General features: G+C 36.8%; 1 protein-coding gene across 5 annotated transcripts in view; it reads right to left on the bottom strand.

Annotated features, from left to right (window-relative positions):
* The window catches only part of ERCC6L2 (ERCC excision repair 6 like 2), a 108887-nt gene that overhangs the window by 25325 nt on the left and 65737 nt on the right, over nucleotides 1-17825 (bottom strand). For 4 of the 5 annotated variants that reach the window (XM_090038598.1, XM_090038601.1, XM_090038599.1 and 1 more), the window contains exons 15-18: nucleotides 13840-13992; nucleotides 12761-12841; nucleotides 8940-10149; nucleotides 7773-7927 (exon numbers count right to left, since the gene is read on the bottom strand). In XM_090038598.1, the coding sequence (XP_089894724.1) occupies nucleotides 7773-7927; nucleotides 8940-10149; nucleotides 12761-12841; nucleotides 13840-13992 (1599 nt within the window). Of the gene's footprint in view, nucleotides 1-7772; nucleotides 7928-8939; nucleotides 10150-12760; nucleotides 12842-13833; nucleotides 13993-17825 lie in introns of those variants that run through there. The other variant, XM_090038602.1, reaches the window with a different exon arrangement.

A 17825-nucleotide genomic window follows, 5' to 3' on the forward strand; every position in this document is an offset into this window, starting at 1 on the left:
AGGTACATCCTGTCCTGCCCTGCCTACTTGAAAACATCTAGCTTGTCTAAGTAATCCCTAACCTGATCTGTCATTACTCTAAGCTGTTTGTCTTTTTCCTCATCTTGGCTGACAGCTGCACTTCCAATCTGGTTGCCCCTGCTTATGAAGACTAAAGTAAAAAAGGCGTTAAACTTCAGCCTTCCCTTCACTGTCCGTAATTAGATTGCCTTCCACATTTCGTAAGAAATGTATGGTTTCTCTGTTCTTCCTCTTACTTTTGACATACTTGTAGAATCCCCTTTTTATTGCCTTTTATGCCCCCAGCTAACTGCATCTCAAATCATGCCCTCGTCTTCCTAATTTTCTCCTTGCCTGCCCCTGTAAAGGGATTCTTTTTTGAGTTTCAACTCATTAAAGAGATTGCTGTCTAGCCAGGCTGGTCTCCTGTTGTAACTTCCATTCTTCCACTTCATTGGAATAACTTGCTCTTGTGCCCTTAAGAGGGTTTCTTTAAAGTCCAGCTAGCTCTCCTGAACGATTTTTCCTTTCAGAATTTCCTCCTAGGGGATCCTACCCACCAGGTCCCTGAATTTGTTCAAGTCAGCTTTCCTGAAGTCTGGTATCCTTCATCTGTCACTCCCCTTCTCTCCTTCCCTTTGGATCTTGAAGTCTTATCATGGACACTACCACACAAGCTACCTTCCACCTTCACATTCTCAACCAATTCCTCCCTGTTTGTGAGAAATATGTAGGGAAGAGCTTGTCCCCTAGTTGGCCTATCATCTGTATCAAAAAGTTATTCCCAAAACACTCCATGAACTTGCTAGACTGCTTATGCACTGCTGTGTTGCTCTCCCAACAAAATGTCCCAATAATTAAAGTCCACCATGAGAACCAGGAGGAGCTGCATAGCTCAGTTGGTAGGGTGACTGACTGAGGACTGGAAGGACCTGGGCTTGATCCCAGGTGAGAGCAGTGGGTTTCCACTCATTGTTTCTACTTCCAGTGTGGCCCCGAAGCTTACCCACTCTCCTATCCAATGGGCAGCTAGGGGTAAATGACAGCCAGAGATGACAACATCACTTTCTCATGCCAGGGTTAAAGAAATGGTGTATCCCTGCTTTCACTACCCCAAAGGTCCTCAACGGCCTGGAAACAGGACACCTAGAAACGAGAACCAGATCCTGCAATTTGGAAGCTTCCCAGTTTGGTGGCTTATAGCAGACATGCACTGTGACATCCCCCTTGCTGTTTTCTTCTAACATTTACCAAGAGGTTTTCGAAAGGCCTACCTTCCACTTTGAACTGCACCTCCAAACACATGTACATCACCTTATATATAAGTCAACACCTTAAACTTCTCCAAGAGGAAATTAATCCCTCTGAAACATCAAATCTTTTACATTGCTTCATTCTATAGACATCTTTTTGCAATCAACAGGACAACTCATAGAAGTAACTGCTCGAGAGAAATGTTTTCAACCTGGTGACACAGTTAACATTTCATAAAATCAAACAGATCAATCACCAGAAGTTTACTGCTTTAACATCCCCATGTATATTTAAAGCAAGGATAGCCCTCACAGAACTCAAAGATGAAAAGACACACAGAACTAAATTTGTTTCCAAGTAATTACTTTGATTCGCTATTTAACAGAAATAAAACATATGCGCCAGGTCCTCAGGTTTATTCCAGCCCCCTTGTGATATAAGCAATTCCAAATCTATCCCGAGCTGCTGAGGATTCCTCAGAAAGAATGACTGTCTTTATGTCATCACCTCTTGACCCAAAATAAAACATATCTGATAAAAATCGTCTGTGCAGTGTATGAGTGTGCAGTGCTCTGTTGCTCAGCTACTACAACAGCCTGTTGGGAGGATTTATCAGCTGGCGCACATGTAAGCATTCCACAGGTCTACCTTGTGCTGCAGCAAATCACAGCCTCTAGCTGTGACACAGTCTATGAAGATAGTAACAGTTACCTCTGCCATTTTCCATGTGGGTGGAAAAACGATTAGTGAAGAAGAACTAAAAAGCAAATTAGTATGTTCTGTGGTGTGAAAACTTCTGAAATCCCCAGCTTTATTTGGTAATAACTTCAGTAAAAATCACTAAGAACAAGAAGTGCGTGTACGGCTCTGGTTTAGGGTCATATGCTGCAGTTTTAGCTCTAACTTCTTAGATGACCACCGCCAAATTGTCATGTGATTCTATCAACAACTACATATGGTATCAGCTTGTGTTCACAAATATTCCTTTGATTTTCACCAGATCAGCTTATGAAAGAAAAAACATTTATGTACCTTTTATTTCTATCAGGTAAAAAAAAATCATTATACCTTAAACAGACATATCTGTAACAGTCCAACACAATTTGTACCCATTACAGTGAGGAAACATTTGCTACCAAGAACAAGTAATTTGGGCTCCTCCAGAAGAGACTGAAGTTCTCAACAGAGTGCTACACAGTTCCTCTTTTTCCTCCCTTTCTGTGCATCTTTCAAGCTTGTCTTTTCTAATGTGTTCAACCTCATACTGATACCCCACTCCTGAAAGTCTGTTCTTTTGCTTGAGACTACAGTGCTAATAAGTTACACATTGGCAGGTCAGTCAAGGACAGATCTCTCTGTTCTATATTAGCATCTGCCTCTCATTGTCTCTTCCCTAAGCAGACACGTCCAAGGCTAGCAGCAAATTTCTTTTTTCCCTCTTCCCCTGGCTAATACTATGAACTCATTCAAAAGAGACATAACTTTATTACATCTGGAAAGCTGATCATAAAATCAACAGTCATCAAACAGAGGACCATTAGCCAGTCTTAAAACTTAGGTCTATTGTAACTGCTTGTTCCATTAGAGGCTAGGGGAGCCTCATACATGCCTTCAAACTCCCCTCCCACTTATATTAAATAGCACCAGAACAACTTCTGACCACGTTTTACAATATTTCATATGCAGTATTTTAAGACATGCTTAAAGGGTTAATTTCATAATATACCAAAACAGTAAACTTAAATGAAACAACATTACCAGACCAATCATTTGGGAACAATTATTTTGAAACACAATAGCACTCACTATCCTGGAAGAACAGGATAATGGAATGCTACCTCCCAAAAGTCTAGTCATTGTAAACAACTATCTTTGCCTGCTGAATCCAAAATCTATATAAATACATTGTGACCAAGGCTAACATAGCTAACAGAAATCCTTTGTTTAAGTAATCTACAAAATGTCAATGTAATACAAATACGATAAAAAGCAGTTCTTAATAACACAACTTTTGTATTTACAGTATTCTGAACAGCACTTAAACCTGCATTGGGTATACAAAGGGCACGTTTTTTCCTAGGCTGACAGCATGCTTAGTTCTCTCATTTACACCAAACTGCAATAACATAAAGAGGGGTTTACCATTAATCCAGGTTTTACTACAAAGCATCCCGTTATTTCCCTGTCAAACACTGGCAAGAGTGCCAAGTGTCTGTCATCCAATTCAGGGGATTAAGTCTTCTTTTATAGTGTGATTCTTGTACCAATTTATAAAAATACAGATATAGTTTCTTAGAGCTGGTCACAGTCTATATTTTGGCCTGGATTCATGCCGCAGAGGTTGAATATGACAGCTGGCAGGAAGCTGAGGGGAGAATACATCCTCCCCCTTTTCAGTCACCACATTTCAGTTGCCATAGTGATTAATCCTCAATTGAATGGCTGTCTTTGTACATTTCTTTTCAGTAAAACTTTAAGTAAACTTAAGTTGAAAACATGCAGTTGACTGAAAAAAAAAAAGGCTCCACATAACCAACAGGTACAGTACGAGTTCTATGACTAATACTTTTCCATATATTAAAAGGGTAAATTAGCTCTAATGTAAGATATTATCAGTTTTTCAAAATATGTAAGTGCGTCCTGCCCCCCTTTTATGATTATTTAGGGAAGTATATTTTTTTTCCCATCTTCAAACTCTCTCTCCCAACCCTGCTTAAAAAAAAGGGTCCCTTCAGAAAATGCACTCAAAAACAGCTTTAAAGGAACCTAAAGAAAAGCCAGACTTCTGTACTTCTGAATTTTCTGTAAACTGTTTCACATAGGTTGTTTTTGCCAGTTAACACAGACATTAATTAGGGCCATAATTAAGGAATCTAGGCATTCAGTTCAGAATAGATTTGAAACAGTAGAAGAGGATGTTTTATCCTGGCTCTGGGAGACTTGGTATTTCTTATGTTAAACTAAGAAAAAGTTCACATAAGAGTGCAAGTTATCCAAAAAACAAAGACAAGTAATAGAAATAAAAAGTAAGCCAGGCTTCTTTGGCCTTTTATCACCATAGCTATAAAAGAATTAAAAAATGCAAACTGAAAATATTCAGTGGACCAATATTCAACTATGAAGTGAGCACCTGTATTTTTTCCCCATACTATTCATCTCTCCCTAGAAAGAATGTTTAACAGCTTGGCTGTGTTATGGGACTAGCTGTCTTGACTATTTTTCTTTTTCTTTAGCAAGACAAAAACATGGACAGTTCTATCTAGGTTCTTCACCTCTTCTTGAGTCTACATTTGTACTGAATGAACATTTATTTTAGAATACTCCTTAGGCACCCTTTGAATACTATTTCCTTTCCAACTAGTTTCATATCCTAGCTGAGAAGAAAAACAAAATTGCCTTTGTACCAAATAGCAAAAAATAGTTAATGAAGATAATTTCTCAACAGTTTCACATAAGGTCATCACTATTTTAAGCAAGTGTGTGCAGAACAATGAATATTTTAAAGAACGTTTATAATATTAAGGATGAAACAACCTCTAGAACCCACTAAATTAGTCAAGTGGGCAAAGCATAGCAAGGTTTAATACAGAAACTATTTACTTCGACAGGTTTACTTGTTAAGCAGCCTTCTTCCTACCTGTGCACTGGAAAGCCATCCTACCTCAAATTTCACTGGTGTTAAATAAGACACATAGCCAAGGTTGCTGCTTGTTCTGTTATTCTTAAATCACAGAGTACTCTCTGTTAAAATTAATGGCCCTTGTATCTAGGAGGCTTTGAATGTAGTGGTATACAACTGCGTGATAAGATTTGAGAACTGCAGATGTCCTTGGTATAAATTTGTTCTTGGGAGAAGACAATAATGTTGACAATTTTGAAGAGCAACAGATATTCTTCTGTTTCATAAAACAATTTTATGAAAAGTGTCGACTGTGCTCAGATTTTAATACTTCCTTTTACTGCTGTCATGTTCACTCAGTTCCCATATGATTAGCTACCATTGTATTACTTTGTACGAGCCTGAATTCTTGCTACAGAGCATCCAAATGACAGTTCAAGATTTGCTTTAGCCAAATAAAAATAATACAATATTCTCTGAAGAAAGTTTAGACTGTTATAATTTCACAGCATAATGTTATGTCTTTTAATATCTTCTATTTCTGCATTTTCATTCTAGTTTTCTCAAGGGTGACAGAAATAAAGAAAAATAACTCCCCCAATCTCTAATCATGCCCCTTATTTCTTAATCTTAAATTAATCTACCTCAGTTGGTGTGCCAGAGACAGATTTTAGGGAATCTACATTTCTCCCTCTCTTTCAGAACTACTAGTCCATTTTTGTATATCTTAAAAATATATTAATAAATGTAAGCTTTATACAGGTGAAACTAACATGATGAACTGGACTGGGAAAAGGACATTTTGTTACTTAAAAGGATAAAAGACTTGCTACAAAAAGAAAGAAAATGAGACCATCATAATGCTATATCTCTGTCCAGTGACAGCTAGAAAAAAATAAATATAAATGGGAAAAATTTAGGCTAATCTGAAAGTCCTCGGATGAAGAATGATTGACCATTCTGCAAATGAACTTATGCTAAGTTCTACATAAGGCAAGGTGTCATTTAAAAAGTTGAGACTACAGTGGGCATGAAAAGAAAAAATAATTACGATCAGCCCCTATTTAAAAAAAGCCTGATTAAAACCATGAAGAATAACATCCAAGGAGAACATCAAGCCTTACTCTCTATTCTCCAAGAACTTTTAGAATTAAATTAGTGTTCCGGAAATTTTTAGTAGGTTTATACCTTAAACTCCACACAATGACTTCAGATCTTCAAAATATTGTTCTGACCCTTATTTTATAGTATGAAACAGTAGCTTTTTAAAAATCTCTCAAGGGTATCTGAATGTTGCTTTTCTTCATTTTTCCATAATTCTCTTCATGATGCCACAACAAATAATTGTGACAGGGACTGCCGCCATGTGCAAAACTGACTGCAAATTAATAAAATATCCAGCAGAAACAGATGAGCACCAGAGTAACAATGACTGTTTTCATATAATATAATTTGTAATAAAAGTAAAGAAATGGGAAAAGAAAAACAAGGAGAAATCAGCAGCAGCAGTTTGTCTAAATGGATCGTTTTTTCAGAAAAAATTCTATAGGACATCAGGTCTTTAAGCAAACACATGAAACTCAGAGTCCTACATCTGAGGAGAAACAGCCATCTAAGGGGATTATTGCTAACTTAATGCATGTATGTCAGACTAACACCTGGAAATAAAATCTATATACAGCTTTTTCCACTATTACTGATAGTTGTGCTTCCTATTTCAGTCTCATCAAGTGAACCAATATTACTGTTCCTTTGTTTTCAGAAAGCGATAACTTAAATCACATTAACAAGCAGAGATACCAATTAATTTGTAACACCTGTGGGCATGCAAATTCCATGCTACTTCAGCTGTAAAAAGAAATAAATCATATGAATAATAAAACTGAACTCTCACAGCCTGCGTTTTAAGACATTACGCCACAGTACTTTCCTCAAACTTTCCTTTCGCTTGTACTGCATTCCACTTATGCTGTCAGCCATGGGTAGGCTGGGATATATCTGTAGAATTCGCAAATACTTTTGACCCAATGTTCTATTTAGGAGGGATGGAAAGTATTTGTATTTGGATATTGAAAAGGTATCACTTTTTGCTAGTTGGCCTGGTCTGAACTTTCCAATGTAAAATTGCTTTCGCATATTTTGGTTCAATTAATTACAGTAAATCAACAAACACCAGAAGCAGTAAGGAACCACAGTATTGTGGGAATGATGTTGTGTGCTTATGTCTGATTAAGAGTTTTCACCTGGCATACCAGTTCCCTTAGTTAATGCATCTGTGAAGACCAATCAAAACATCTGCCAATCAACCATTTTTCCAGGCTCCAAACATTTGTGTTTTATCAAAAAGATCAGCTTAAATAAGTTACAAATGTTTGAAGCATGGAACAATTGAGTAGAGAGTGCTCAGTTCACTTTACAATCAGATGGCCATTGTCCATCTAAATCTGAATCAAAACATGGATCTGTATAAAAGCAGTTAAACAAACCAACACACAAACACTCTCACATTTGATGTCTGAAAGCCACATGAAAATCAGAATGTCCCTAGAGATTTATGTATAATAAGGAATAGCTAAGAACAAAAACTTGAAGTTGTACCTGATTTCATACTTCTGGCTTATTATTATTCCAAAAGTTACATGAAACAGGTTGATTATATTCATGTTTTTCACACTTCTCACTAGACATTACCTGGATGTTAGAACTGCTCTTGTATTGCAATACCTAAATCCTTTATGGCTTGCCAGCATAGAAATACCAGCAGTAATTCATTGGGCCTCCATTTGAAACCACTCCTTCTCTGGCTTCAGTGGATTGATCATTCATGGAAGCCATTAAAAGAAAAAGTTAAGATGAGAAAAACACAGTAAAAACAACTTTTTTGAAGCTGCCTCTTTACCTTGGCACTGTAGACTGGTACATTAGCAGGGAGCTGGGAAAATTGCTTCAATTCAAACACATCTCGCAGAGCCCACCGACTCATATGATTTTCAGCCTTGCTTGATCCGACCACATTCTGGTTTGAATGAATATAAGCCACTTCTTGAACACCATCTAATACGTGTAAAAAAAGCACTTAGGAAACATTTGGTCATCTCAGAATACCGTATATATGCTCAATTACACATATAGATTGTAATTTTCAGAGGAATTAACATGGAAGTAATAAATTGTCTTAGGTAGTCCCTTTGCCCTTAAAATCCTCAATTATGACATAGTACCAGTTTTTAAGCTGTTTGTTTACAGCTGTAAGCATCTCAAAAAATATCTCGTTTTAAAAAGCAAACAGAAAGGGAAGCTTTAGCTTCAACAAACCTATATTTCTGAATGAATTCCGTTTTAATATTCAATAGTACCACTAATAAGCAGGTACTTTTTCATCACGGCTGTCTTACTTCTGAGTAGCCAGAGGCCACAGGCTGCCCCTACTCCCACTCTACACAGGGGCTCCCCGGCCCCCCAAGGATGCACCACCCTGCCTCTAGGGACAGGGGCAAGATGGATGAGGGAGGGGGGATTTAGAGACCTTCGCAGCAGCAGGAAAAGCTGTTGAGGGAAAGAGGTAGGAGAGAGAGAAATCAGCAACTGAGTGAGAACCCACAGGCTGGAAGTTGGACAGTCCTGTACTACATTGTGCCAGTGCCAGTGCAGATTAAAACCATATTGAGTGACACAAAGAACTAATCATGTAGTATAAAAAAGAAAAATAACATTGCTGTCTAAACTTTAGGTTTAACATTTCTGACTCTGACATAAATGCATCGTAATTCTTAATAATATGTATATATTTTTGCAGCAATTGCAAATGTTTAGGGAAATAGAAATACAAAGATATTGCAGAGTACCCCACCAAATGAGAAGAGACAAAAGGACAGGCTAACCAGTAAAAAAATCAATAAGACTATAAAAGGGTAGAACAATACTGAAGAACTCTTAATAGAACAAATATAAATAAGTGACCTAAAACTACTGTTTGTGTGTAATATCACTTCATCTTGAATTTCTGACTATTTTGAATGAAGCAAATACCAACAAAAAGAATCCCCAAAAATAAATTAATTCTCACCTAAATATCTGTCCAGTGAGCTTTGTTCCTCCTGTCTGGCACTTGCTTCCTTACATAGAGCAGTTTTGGGGCTATGGAAGCGACTGGGTTTCACCGGTGTAACAGAAGCACCTTTAATTTGACAGGGTGATTTGGATTCAAAAGGAATTCTGTACCTCTGAGTTTTGCGCCTATGGCTTTGCTTAGTGAAGTGAGCTTTTTCAACTGGTAAATTATCTTCAGAAGATGAAAATTCATCTATAGTCTGTGAATCATTTTCCTTTTCTAGTTTGCCTGTTGTCTTTACTTGCAGCATGGTTTTGGAAGAGTTACCAAATCCCTTGTTTAGATTACACTTTTTTTTCCACTTGAAGGAGCTAACATGTCTTAGTTTTCTTGGCTTGGACTGTAGGAACATTTCAATATCATCAGACTCATCACTAATATCACTTGTACCTTGTATATCTGTTGTCATCTCTTGGGCATGTTTCAAAAAGTTGGTTTTTCTGGAGGCTGACCAGGTATTATGGTTCAGAGATTGCTGACAGTCTCCCTTAGATGCAAGAATGGTGTTATTTTTGGTATCTGACCCTTCAGATTTTCCTGAAAGGGGCTCATATTTATTAACACTTTTAGTAGGAACAGGTGCCTGATGAGCTGGAACATGGGAAGGAAAGATGATGTCATCACTCTCTTCTGAGCTGCCTTCAGTCTCCATGACTATAGCAACCTGCTTTGAAATGCACTGTTCCTTATTTTTACTTTCCATGTCCCTTTCATCCTCAGATGCCGACAAAACAGGCAAATCTGCAGGTATCGTCAAACTCTGTATATCTGTTTTTTTCCTACTATTCTGTGACTTTGTGGTTTTCCACTGCCCTAAAATATGGTTATGACTCTGAGTTTTCTGAAGACCAGCACACTTGCCATTTACATTCAATCTCTGTCTCACAGACGGACAGTCAGAACTTGAATGGTCAGAACCACTGGAATGATCTCTTTCCAGGGTGGTTTTAATTTCTCTTTCTAACAACTCAGAGAAACCACACTGCATTAATGTAGGTTGCCCCTGTGGATTTGTGTTACTTGCATTGTTTTTGTCTGGTTTTTTCCTTGAGTTTCCCATAATTTCATCACTGCTACCTTCACTTGAAAAATCAAATTCCTCTTTCATCAATTGTTTCTGAGGTCTGATACGATCTTTATCTTCTTCATAACCTGGTTCTGCATGCTAAAAATATTGAAAACAACTGTCAGACAAGTTAAATTATAAATAAAACAAGTTAAAGATTTAAAATTAGACATTGTTATAGAAAAAAATAGATCTTAATTCAGGAACTGGGACTTCATTTAATTATAGAATTCAATCTATACAAAGTGACTAAAGAGTATATACAATAAACAGGTAGTAAGTAAAGAGAAAATTTCAACAAAATATTGCATACAGGTTATGACAAACGGTGAACATTAATATATTTTTTCCTAAAAATACAGCAATACATGCTGTCTACAATTTGGCTGTTAGTGAACAATTTGCATTTGTCCAATGAACATACTATTGGATTTATGTTTCAGAATCATTCATTTTGGTGCAAACTTCTAATGGTTAAGTTGTTTAGCCTGAAAGATCATTCAACTGTGCAAAATACTGTATAATAAAATTATTTTAAAAGAAAACCGACAACAGGGTGGTCAACCTCTTACGATATGGCAGCCAAAACACCTAATTAAAACAGTTTAAAAGAGCAGGGAATACAAACAACCTTCTTCTCTAGAACTGCTTAAGGTCCAATATAGCCAAACACACAAACAATTATAAATTAACAAGTACAAAATATTTTGAAGTTACAGAAGTTTAAAAAAAAAACAAAACAGGAACTGAACTGTATACATTAAGTACAGACAAAGTTCAAGATGTATATGGAAGATCAAAACAGAAGGGTAAAAAATTAAGGTCTTGTCTACATGGAAACATACTTCCAGTCATACGAATAATTATCAAGGTACAACCCCGTCTGTGGACACATTTTTTTCAGTAGAAGACTAGATTTTCACTTAACATTATAAACAAAAAAATCCCACAAACACATCTATAATTACATCCTCATTGAAAATGGAGGATAAATTGATATAGCAATAAGCAGTTTAAATTCACGCCTCCAGTTGCACCAAAAAAATTCCCAAGAAGATGAGACCTAAGATTATAGACGATCAGCAATTCAACTCTGTGGGGCACAGTTATTTGTCTTTGTTTCTATTTCTATCAGAATTATCTTCAAGAGCTAGTTGAGAAATTTCTTAAACCCTAAGCCCTGAATGATTCATTAGAACCAAAACGTCTGTGAAAATATCAGTTTTTACAAGACTCTTACTGGGTTTTTTATAAAACTCTTACTGGGTCTCTCAGGTCCAGAATGAAACTTTTGGTCAAAAACAGAAAGAAACCCACCCAAGAACCAAAAGCTTGTAAACAGGGGACTCACTCGGGTTAAGGGAGATGAGAATAGTTTTAAAGTTCTTACCTACCTGATTTCAGCTGAATCTGAGTCTGTCCCAAACACCAGGGGTGCTTGTACATGAGCACAGAGCCTGCTCCGACACACTAATTACAGTGCATCAGAGCAGACTCGATTAATCAGCCTGCTGGAGCACGGTAATTACTGTACTCCCGCAGCCTCCCATGTCTTGTGTATCAGCATCCTTGCACTTCAAAATGGTGGTGGGGGCACTTGAACTAAAGCTCATCAAATGAGTTTTAGTTCAAGAGCCCTGCCACCACTCTGAAGAGTGAGGATGCTAATACATGAGATGCTGCGGTGCTTTAATTACAGCAGCTCTCAGAGCCACTGTAATTAAAGGGCCACTCCCACCCCCAGAGCACATGTAAAAGTGCACCAGGATGCTAACTGTTTTGAAGAGAATCTTACTTTTTCTCTCTCTGGCTTTTCATGAAATGCCCTTAAAGCATTTAAAAAAAACTGCAGGCCAGAATAACCATTTCTGGCTCAGCTTTATTATAGGCTATCACCACATCCCATTCCCATATTTGGTTACCCCAAATATAAATAATAATAATCCTTCACAATGAAACTAGATAAAAAGCTCACAGATTCAAGGGATTAAACTGATAGATGCTTCCATAGAGGCAAAGTTTATTTTGCTGTAATTTTAAATCCAGCATTACTCTAAACAGAATTCATTGTAGCTATTTTTGCTGTATATATGTGCCTATTCAGCAGTTTCAAGGCCTGGGGGAATTCTAATCTCCAAACCAATGGAGCTTCCTGCTCAATTCCCTGGCCCAGAGTGAGACAAATTATTTAGGTTTTGTGTAAAGTGCTGATGTTTACTTTAACTATTCTGTTTTAGGCACTATAAGAGCTAGATCCTTACTTAGAATAAACAGGCCTGGAATCACTGAAGTCAAATCAGTTTAGGTCCAATCTTGTGGTTCCAGATACCATTCATCAAATAACTCACTCAGAATGTAGCTATTCAACAAGTCAATATTTGTAGTTGTACAGCAAATGAATACGTTTTAAAGGGAAAAGATATCCACTAGTCTGATGATATTTTAAGGAGTATTTTAAAGGTATTTTGATAAACTATTACCTGAGATTCAGCACATTCCATTGTCTGAACTTTTCTTCTTATTCCAAGGTAAAGTAACAAAAGGCGGTAAAGTAACAAAAGGCTATGGTTATGTCAGAACATACTACTTTTTGATGTTAACCCTTAACTTTTGTTTCTAGCTTCTGATACAGATATTTGCTCTACATACTAACTGAAACAAAGGAAACTTTCACACTCCATTCTGTATGACATACACAAAGGCAACTCACCATTTCTGATCTACATGATGGAGGCTCCTCCTTCAGCCAAGTAGTGGCTGTCATGACTCCGGCTTCTACTTTTCCCTCCCTCTAAAACAGCCAACAGATGAAAGGCAAGCATGTTTTATATTGGAGAGAAGGAAGCATGTGTTTTAATGCTGCCAGGTAAGAAATCAAACCTTTAAAAATCATACCCTTTCTATCTAGGTGCAAACATTCAAAAGTAGATTCATCAATCAGATAAAACTCAAAATTGCCACATTTCTGTTTATGGAAAGACTCACTGGACTGGCAGTGTGATCTCAAGCTCCTGCTAAGCAATGAGCGAGTTCAATACAGATGCACATAATTTCATTACATGTAGAACAAATTTTCCAAGCACCGTACTTTCTTTATTGACAGCACCAGTCAAGATTACTTTTTGTCTTCCTTGCAAAAACATCTTGGAGTTGAAATATCCCCAATATGAATCTTTCCCATGTTTACATAATCAAAAAATGGCATTAAAGATTTGCTTAAAACCCATCACGAAACCATCACTTTGGTTGAGATTATCCCAGAGAAGCTTCAATTCTGAAGTTAAATTGCTTAGAAAGGACTATGATGGACTCATTTAAAGAAGTTCTTAATGTTCTAAGCTGAATTCAGAGATGATGCATACCACATTACATTAGATACCTCAGGGGTATGTAACCTGTACAGTGTGTGGTTGGGGGTTCTGGACAGCCCTGCAGTAAAATATAGTTACAGAACTAGATACAGGTATAACTGAAGAAAAGTGGAAAAATTACACAATTGTGATATTTTTCATTAAGAACAGAAAAGGATTTCAGTGATCTCTTGACAAATCTAAATTTGGACACATTTTCCACATTTTTTTTTTTTTTTTAATTACAGGGAATTTTTTGGCATGAATGGAAGTGAGAAACTAGAAGCCAAAGGTTAATTAAGGCACCGTGTAAACTGGAATTATTAAGTTTCACAATACTGCTCTGCAAGACATCTCCATTCACATTTACAGTAAAATACTTTAAGAGAAGAAAAATACATGAAGCTAGTATCTAAAATTCAGAAGGAAAACTTCACACCTCCAGGATGTCCTTTGTAAGGCAGGACCCGTGGGTCCAAAGTTTGAAAAGGTTACGGATCCCAAAAAGCTCTCCTTTATGTTCCTTTGATCCTTGCACGGCCTCAAAATATCGCTTAGCATTTTCACTTCCAACTACCACACAGTGAAGTTGCTAAAAACAGAACAACACAAGAGATTTCAAAAGTGTTTGCTCCAATAACATGTCAGAATTTCCTGGCATTCACATTATATACACAGCTTTAGTTGGAGGCATATACAATATCCTAAGGGAGGACATTTTGTTTGAATTTCCCTGGCAGATGTTGCCATTGTGTTATGATATTAATTTGACTAGTTTTTTAAATAGGAAAAGAAAATATATTTTAAGCCTACTTATTTCATTGTTATCTACCCAAGACCAGAAACCTGCTCTCTCAACCTTCTTAGACATCAGTATTCCACTGCATCTTGACTATTTGCAGCCTATTTTTCTTTAAATATTTATGTGGTCATTCTTTCACACACTCAGATACTGTGAACACTGAATATGGTCAATGGATCATTTGTCCTGGGAAAATTTAAATTATAACCTGCTCTAGTGTGCAGTGAAAAGTGACTAAGTGCTACAGTTGTGCAAGACTAATCAACTTAAGAAAATCATCGGTGCAGCAGACAACTGAACATGCTTGAAAAATCAGGTGGGTTCAGCTGTGCTTCAAGTGACTTCAAATGTTCAACATTTTTGTAACCAATGTACTTTGACATAAAGAGCAGTAAACTGGCCAAACTTATGGCTCTTATGGGTACCACAATTGTAATTCCATATTTACTTGCATACCACATGCACTGTTCCCCAAAAATCAATCCTCCAAAATGGGGGAGTCTTAAATAGAGAGGCTATGCCGTAATGACTTCCATTTCATTCTGGACTGGCAAGCAGCACAGTCAGAGTCCAGTTTTAATTCTCTCACAACTGCTGCTGATTTGGTAATAACTTTTGGCTGAGCATCCAAAAACTGTTGCCAATTCAGCAGTAGCTGTGAAAGGGTTAATATTATAGCTTTCACCTGAAGTAGCTAGTGAACTGTCTGAGGTCAAGCGAGCTGCTGCATATATTCAGCTGTCCACCAGAACTCTGGAAAAACCTTTTCCTCTGCAGTCAGCTTCCAAAAACAAGACCTTATTTAGGGCCATGTGGTATGCAAGAAAATATAGCATTTTTCTATAGCTCTTAGGATACTGGTAGCCTTTAAGGGATACATAATGGTAATTCTGGCATTAGGAAGCCAATTGTTAAAGGACAAATATCCACTTGAAACACACAAGTCAGTCACAAATTACAGCTGGATGGAGCCCTAAGTTTACATCACTCTACTTATACTGTAGAAGTCATGTGGCCACAGCTAAAGATGCATACATCACAGACTTTAATTTGCCTATTTTTATATTTATAGTATACTAGTTGTTATGTTTTCTGGCAGTTTCTGGGGCCCCACCCTCAAACTGTATACCATTATAAAGAAAAATGTATAAGTCATTTCAAAATCAAGTATATTTCTCAATAATATAATCTAGACGAAATGAAACAAAAGCTTTTCAAGCAGAGTTATTTGCATTAAGTCTATTATTTACACTTTAAAACACTAACTACAGGTGTCTATTTGGTGATGCCTTGCACACTTTTACAGAATGGCATGATAGTGAAACTACACAAATATGAGTGACTCCTAACAGGCAAAGTAGGCTTTTTATGCTTTTCACCACTGCCTGAAAAAAATCAAAAGGCAGTGAACAAAATCTTAGAGAACATAAAAGTAACTGCATGCCCTTCAGTGACTGAAAAAGAGCCTTGGAACTCAAGAGCTGTTTGTCTCAAGGTTAATACTATATAAAATATATCTTATGGAAACAAAATACTTGCAGCAAGTTCTGGATAAGGTCACACTTTTCAGCAGTTCTCTATTAATGAAATCATAAGAAGTGAAATTTCCTCACTTGCATATACAGGCAGTCCTTGACTTACAATGTTTTGAGTTGCAACGTTTCACACTTACAACGTTTATAAATTGACACCCTGTTTCAACTTTATGACGTCAATTTCGACTTTGTAACACTTGATGTGACGCCAAGCCATTCCAGCGAACAAGTTCGCTGCATCACCCATCTCCCTGGAGAACATCTGTCCAAACTTCCTTGGACACTTTCTTTAAGAAAGCAGACAAGACTCCTGAAAAGTCTCCAGCCAAGAACCCTTCAAAAAGTCCAATCAACAGCCCTTCAAAACATCCAGCAAAGTCTCCTCAAATAAGTCCTTCCAAATCAGTATAATTGCTATTTACAATATAAATACATTAATGTAGCTCTATTACTCACCTAAAATTGATTAAGTACAAAATTACGGGGTATTTTTGGTGAAAATAAGGTATTGGTCATTGGTTCAAGAACTAATTTCCCATTTATAACACTGTTTCTTATGGGAAAATCAGTTCTGAGTTACAACATTTTGACTTAAGACATGGTTTTCAGGAACCAATTGTGTCATAAGTCTGAGGACTGCCTGTACAAATACCTTCATGTGCAAGACAAAATTTAGGAACTGCGCATCCAATTGGTAGTTAAATGCCATATTACCTGCTTATACAGATACACAGATATTCACTTCAATGATCCGTCTGCTAATGTGGATATATTCACAGAAGCTTAATGAAAATCCCGTCCTTAGATTTGCAAATCTTAAGTTATCATTCTTGTACTTAAGAGATTTTTAACAATTTACAAATACAACTGTATGCATACCTATGAACTCAGCTACATGAACTAGTGCTTTATAGCTCATTGGTTAAATATTTGTTCTTCTATGCATGTTAGTACTTTGCATATTTGCAGTAGTAATGTGCATGTACACATCCAGTTCTGTACACTGAGCTGCACACATCTGGCCCTAACATGCCTGCTAGAAATAAAGCAAAAAGTTTTGTTAGAGCTTTGCAAAGCTGACAAAGAATGTCCTATTCTGTTCTAAAGTCATGTTAAAACCAACTAAAAATACTCAATATAAATTTACTTTACAATGCTTTCAATTAAGGTTTCCCAAACATGCATTTAATTAGGATTTCAGATAATTATTACAATGTAGAAAGGAATAATTTTTAAAAACAACATGCTTGCTAATGTTTAAAGGGATGTCAAAGCTGGTAGGCCTAAATAATGACCTATTCTGACAGCATTCCCAACAGAAAGTCTTAGCTTCCAAAGCTTTCCCCGTGTTTATTTTTCAAATTGATCGCGGCTGCCAGCAAAAAGAAAACCCTCTAACAATGAAAAAAAAGACTTATAATGAAAGCAACAGTGAACAAAGTAGGATGTATATACTCCCCATTAATATCAGTGTAAGTATGTTTTTCAGCAAGTGATGAAACAACAGGATAAAACTTTCCAAAGTGGAGTGTTGAGGACAGCAGATGTTAGCTCTTAAAGAAATGCTAAGTAGCTACTGATACTTTACAAACAAAATAATTTCCCTTATCAAAATTAGATTATCAGTAAGTATGCAGCAAAAAATCCTGTTATTTACCAGAAAATTCTCAATTAAGTGAACACTACACGCAGAAAAAAAGTTAGGAACTAGTGAGTTTCTGCTGCTGTTTTGTGGATGTAAACAATCAATATATGTGACTTCATTCTCTGTGCTTTCCATTCAGAAAATAAAAGCTTGTGCCCCAATTCTTGTTTTGTTCTTGCTCTTGATTTCAAACTGTTCTGAAAACAAGACAACTTAATAAGCTCTTTTGTATCTACTTCTCACGGGGAAGGGAAAGGCCTTCAGAATTCTCATAACTCTCCTGGGTTGTGAGACACTATGGCCAGGCACAGAAATTACACATAAACTGGTGTAAGTGATCGGAAACAGGTTCAAATCTGTTATGCAACAGTGCTGGGGACATAAGTTACACTTCTACTGGTTTAACTGATCAGATACTGGTTTAAGCCTGTAACAGAACAGAA

Source organism: Crocodylus siamensis, chromosome 3 (genome assembly GCF_052110815.1).
Source record: "Crocodylus siamensis isolate JL-2025a chromosome 3, ASM5211081v1, whole genome shotgun sequence".
Classification (NCBI taxonomy): Eukaryota; Metazoa; Chordata; order Crocodylia; family Crocodylidae; genus Crocodylus; species Crocodylus siamensis.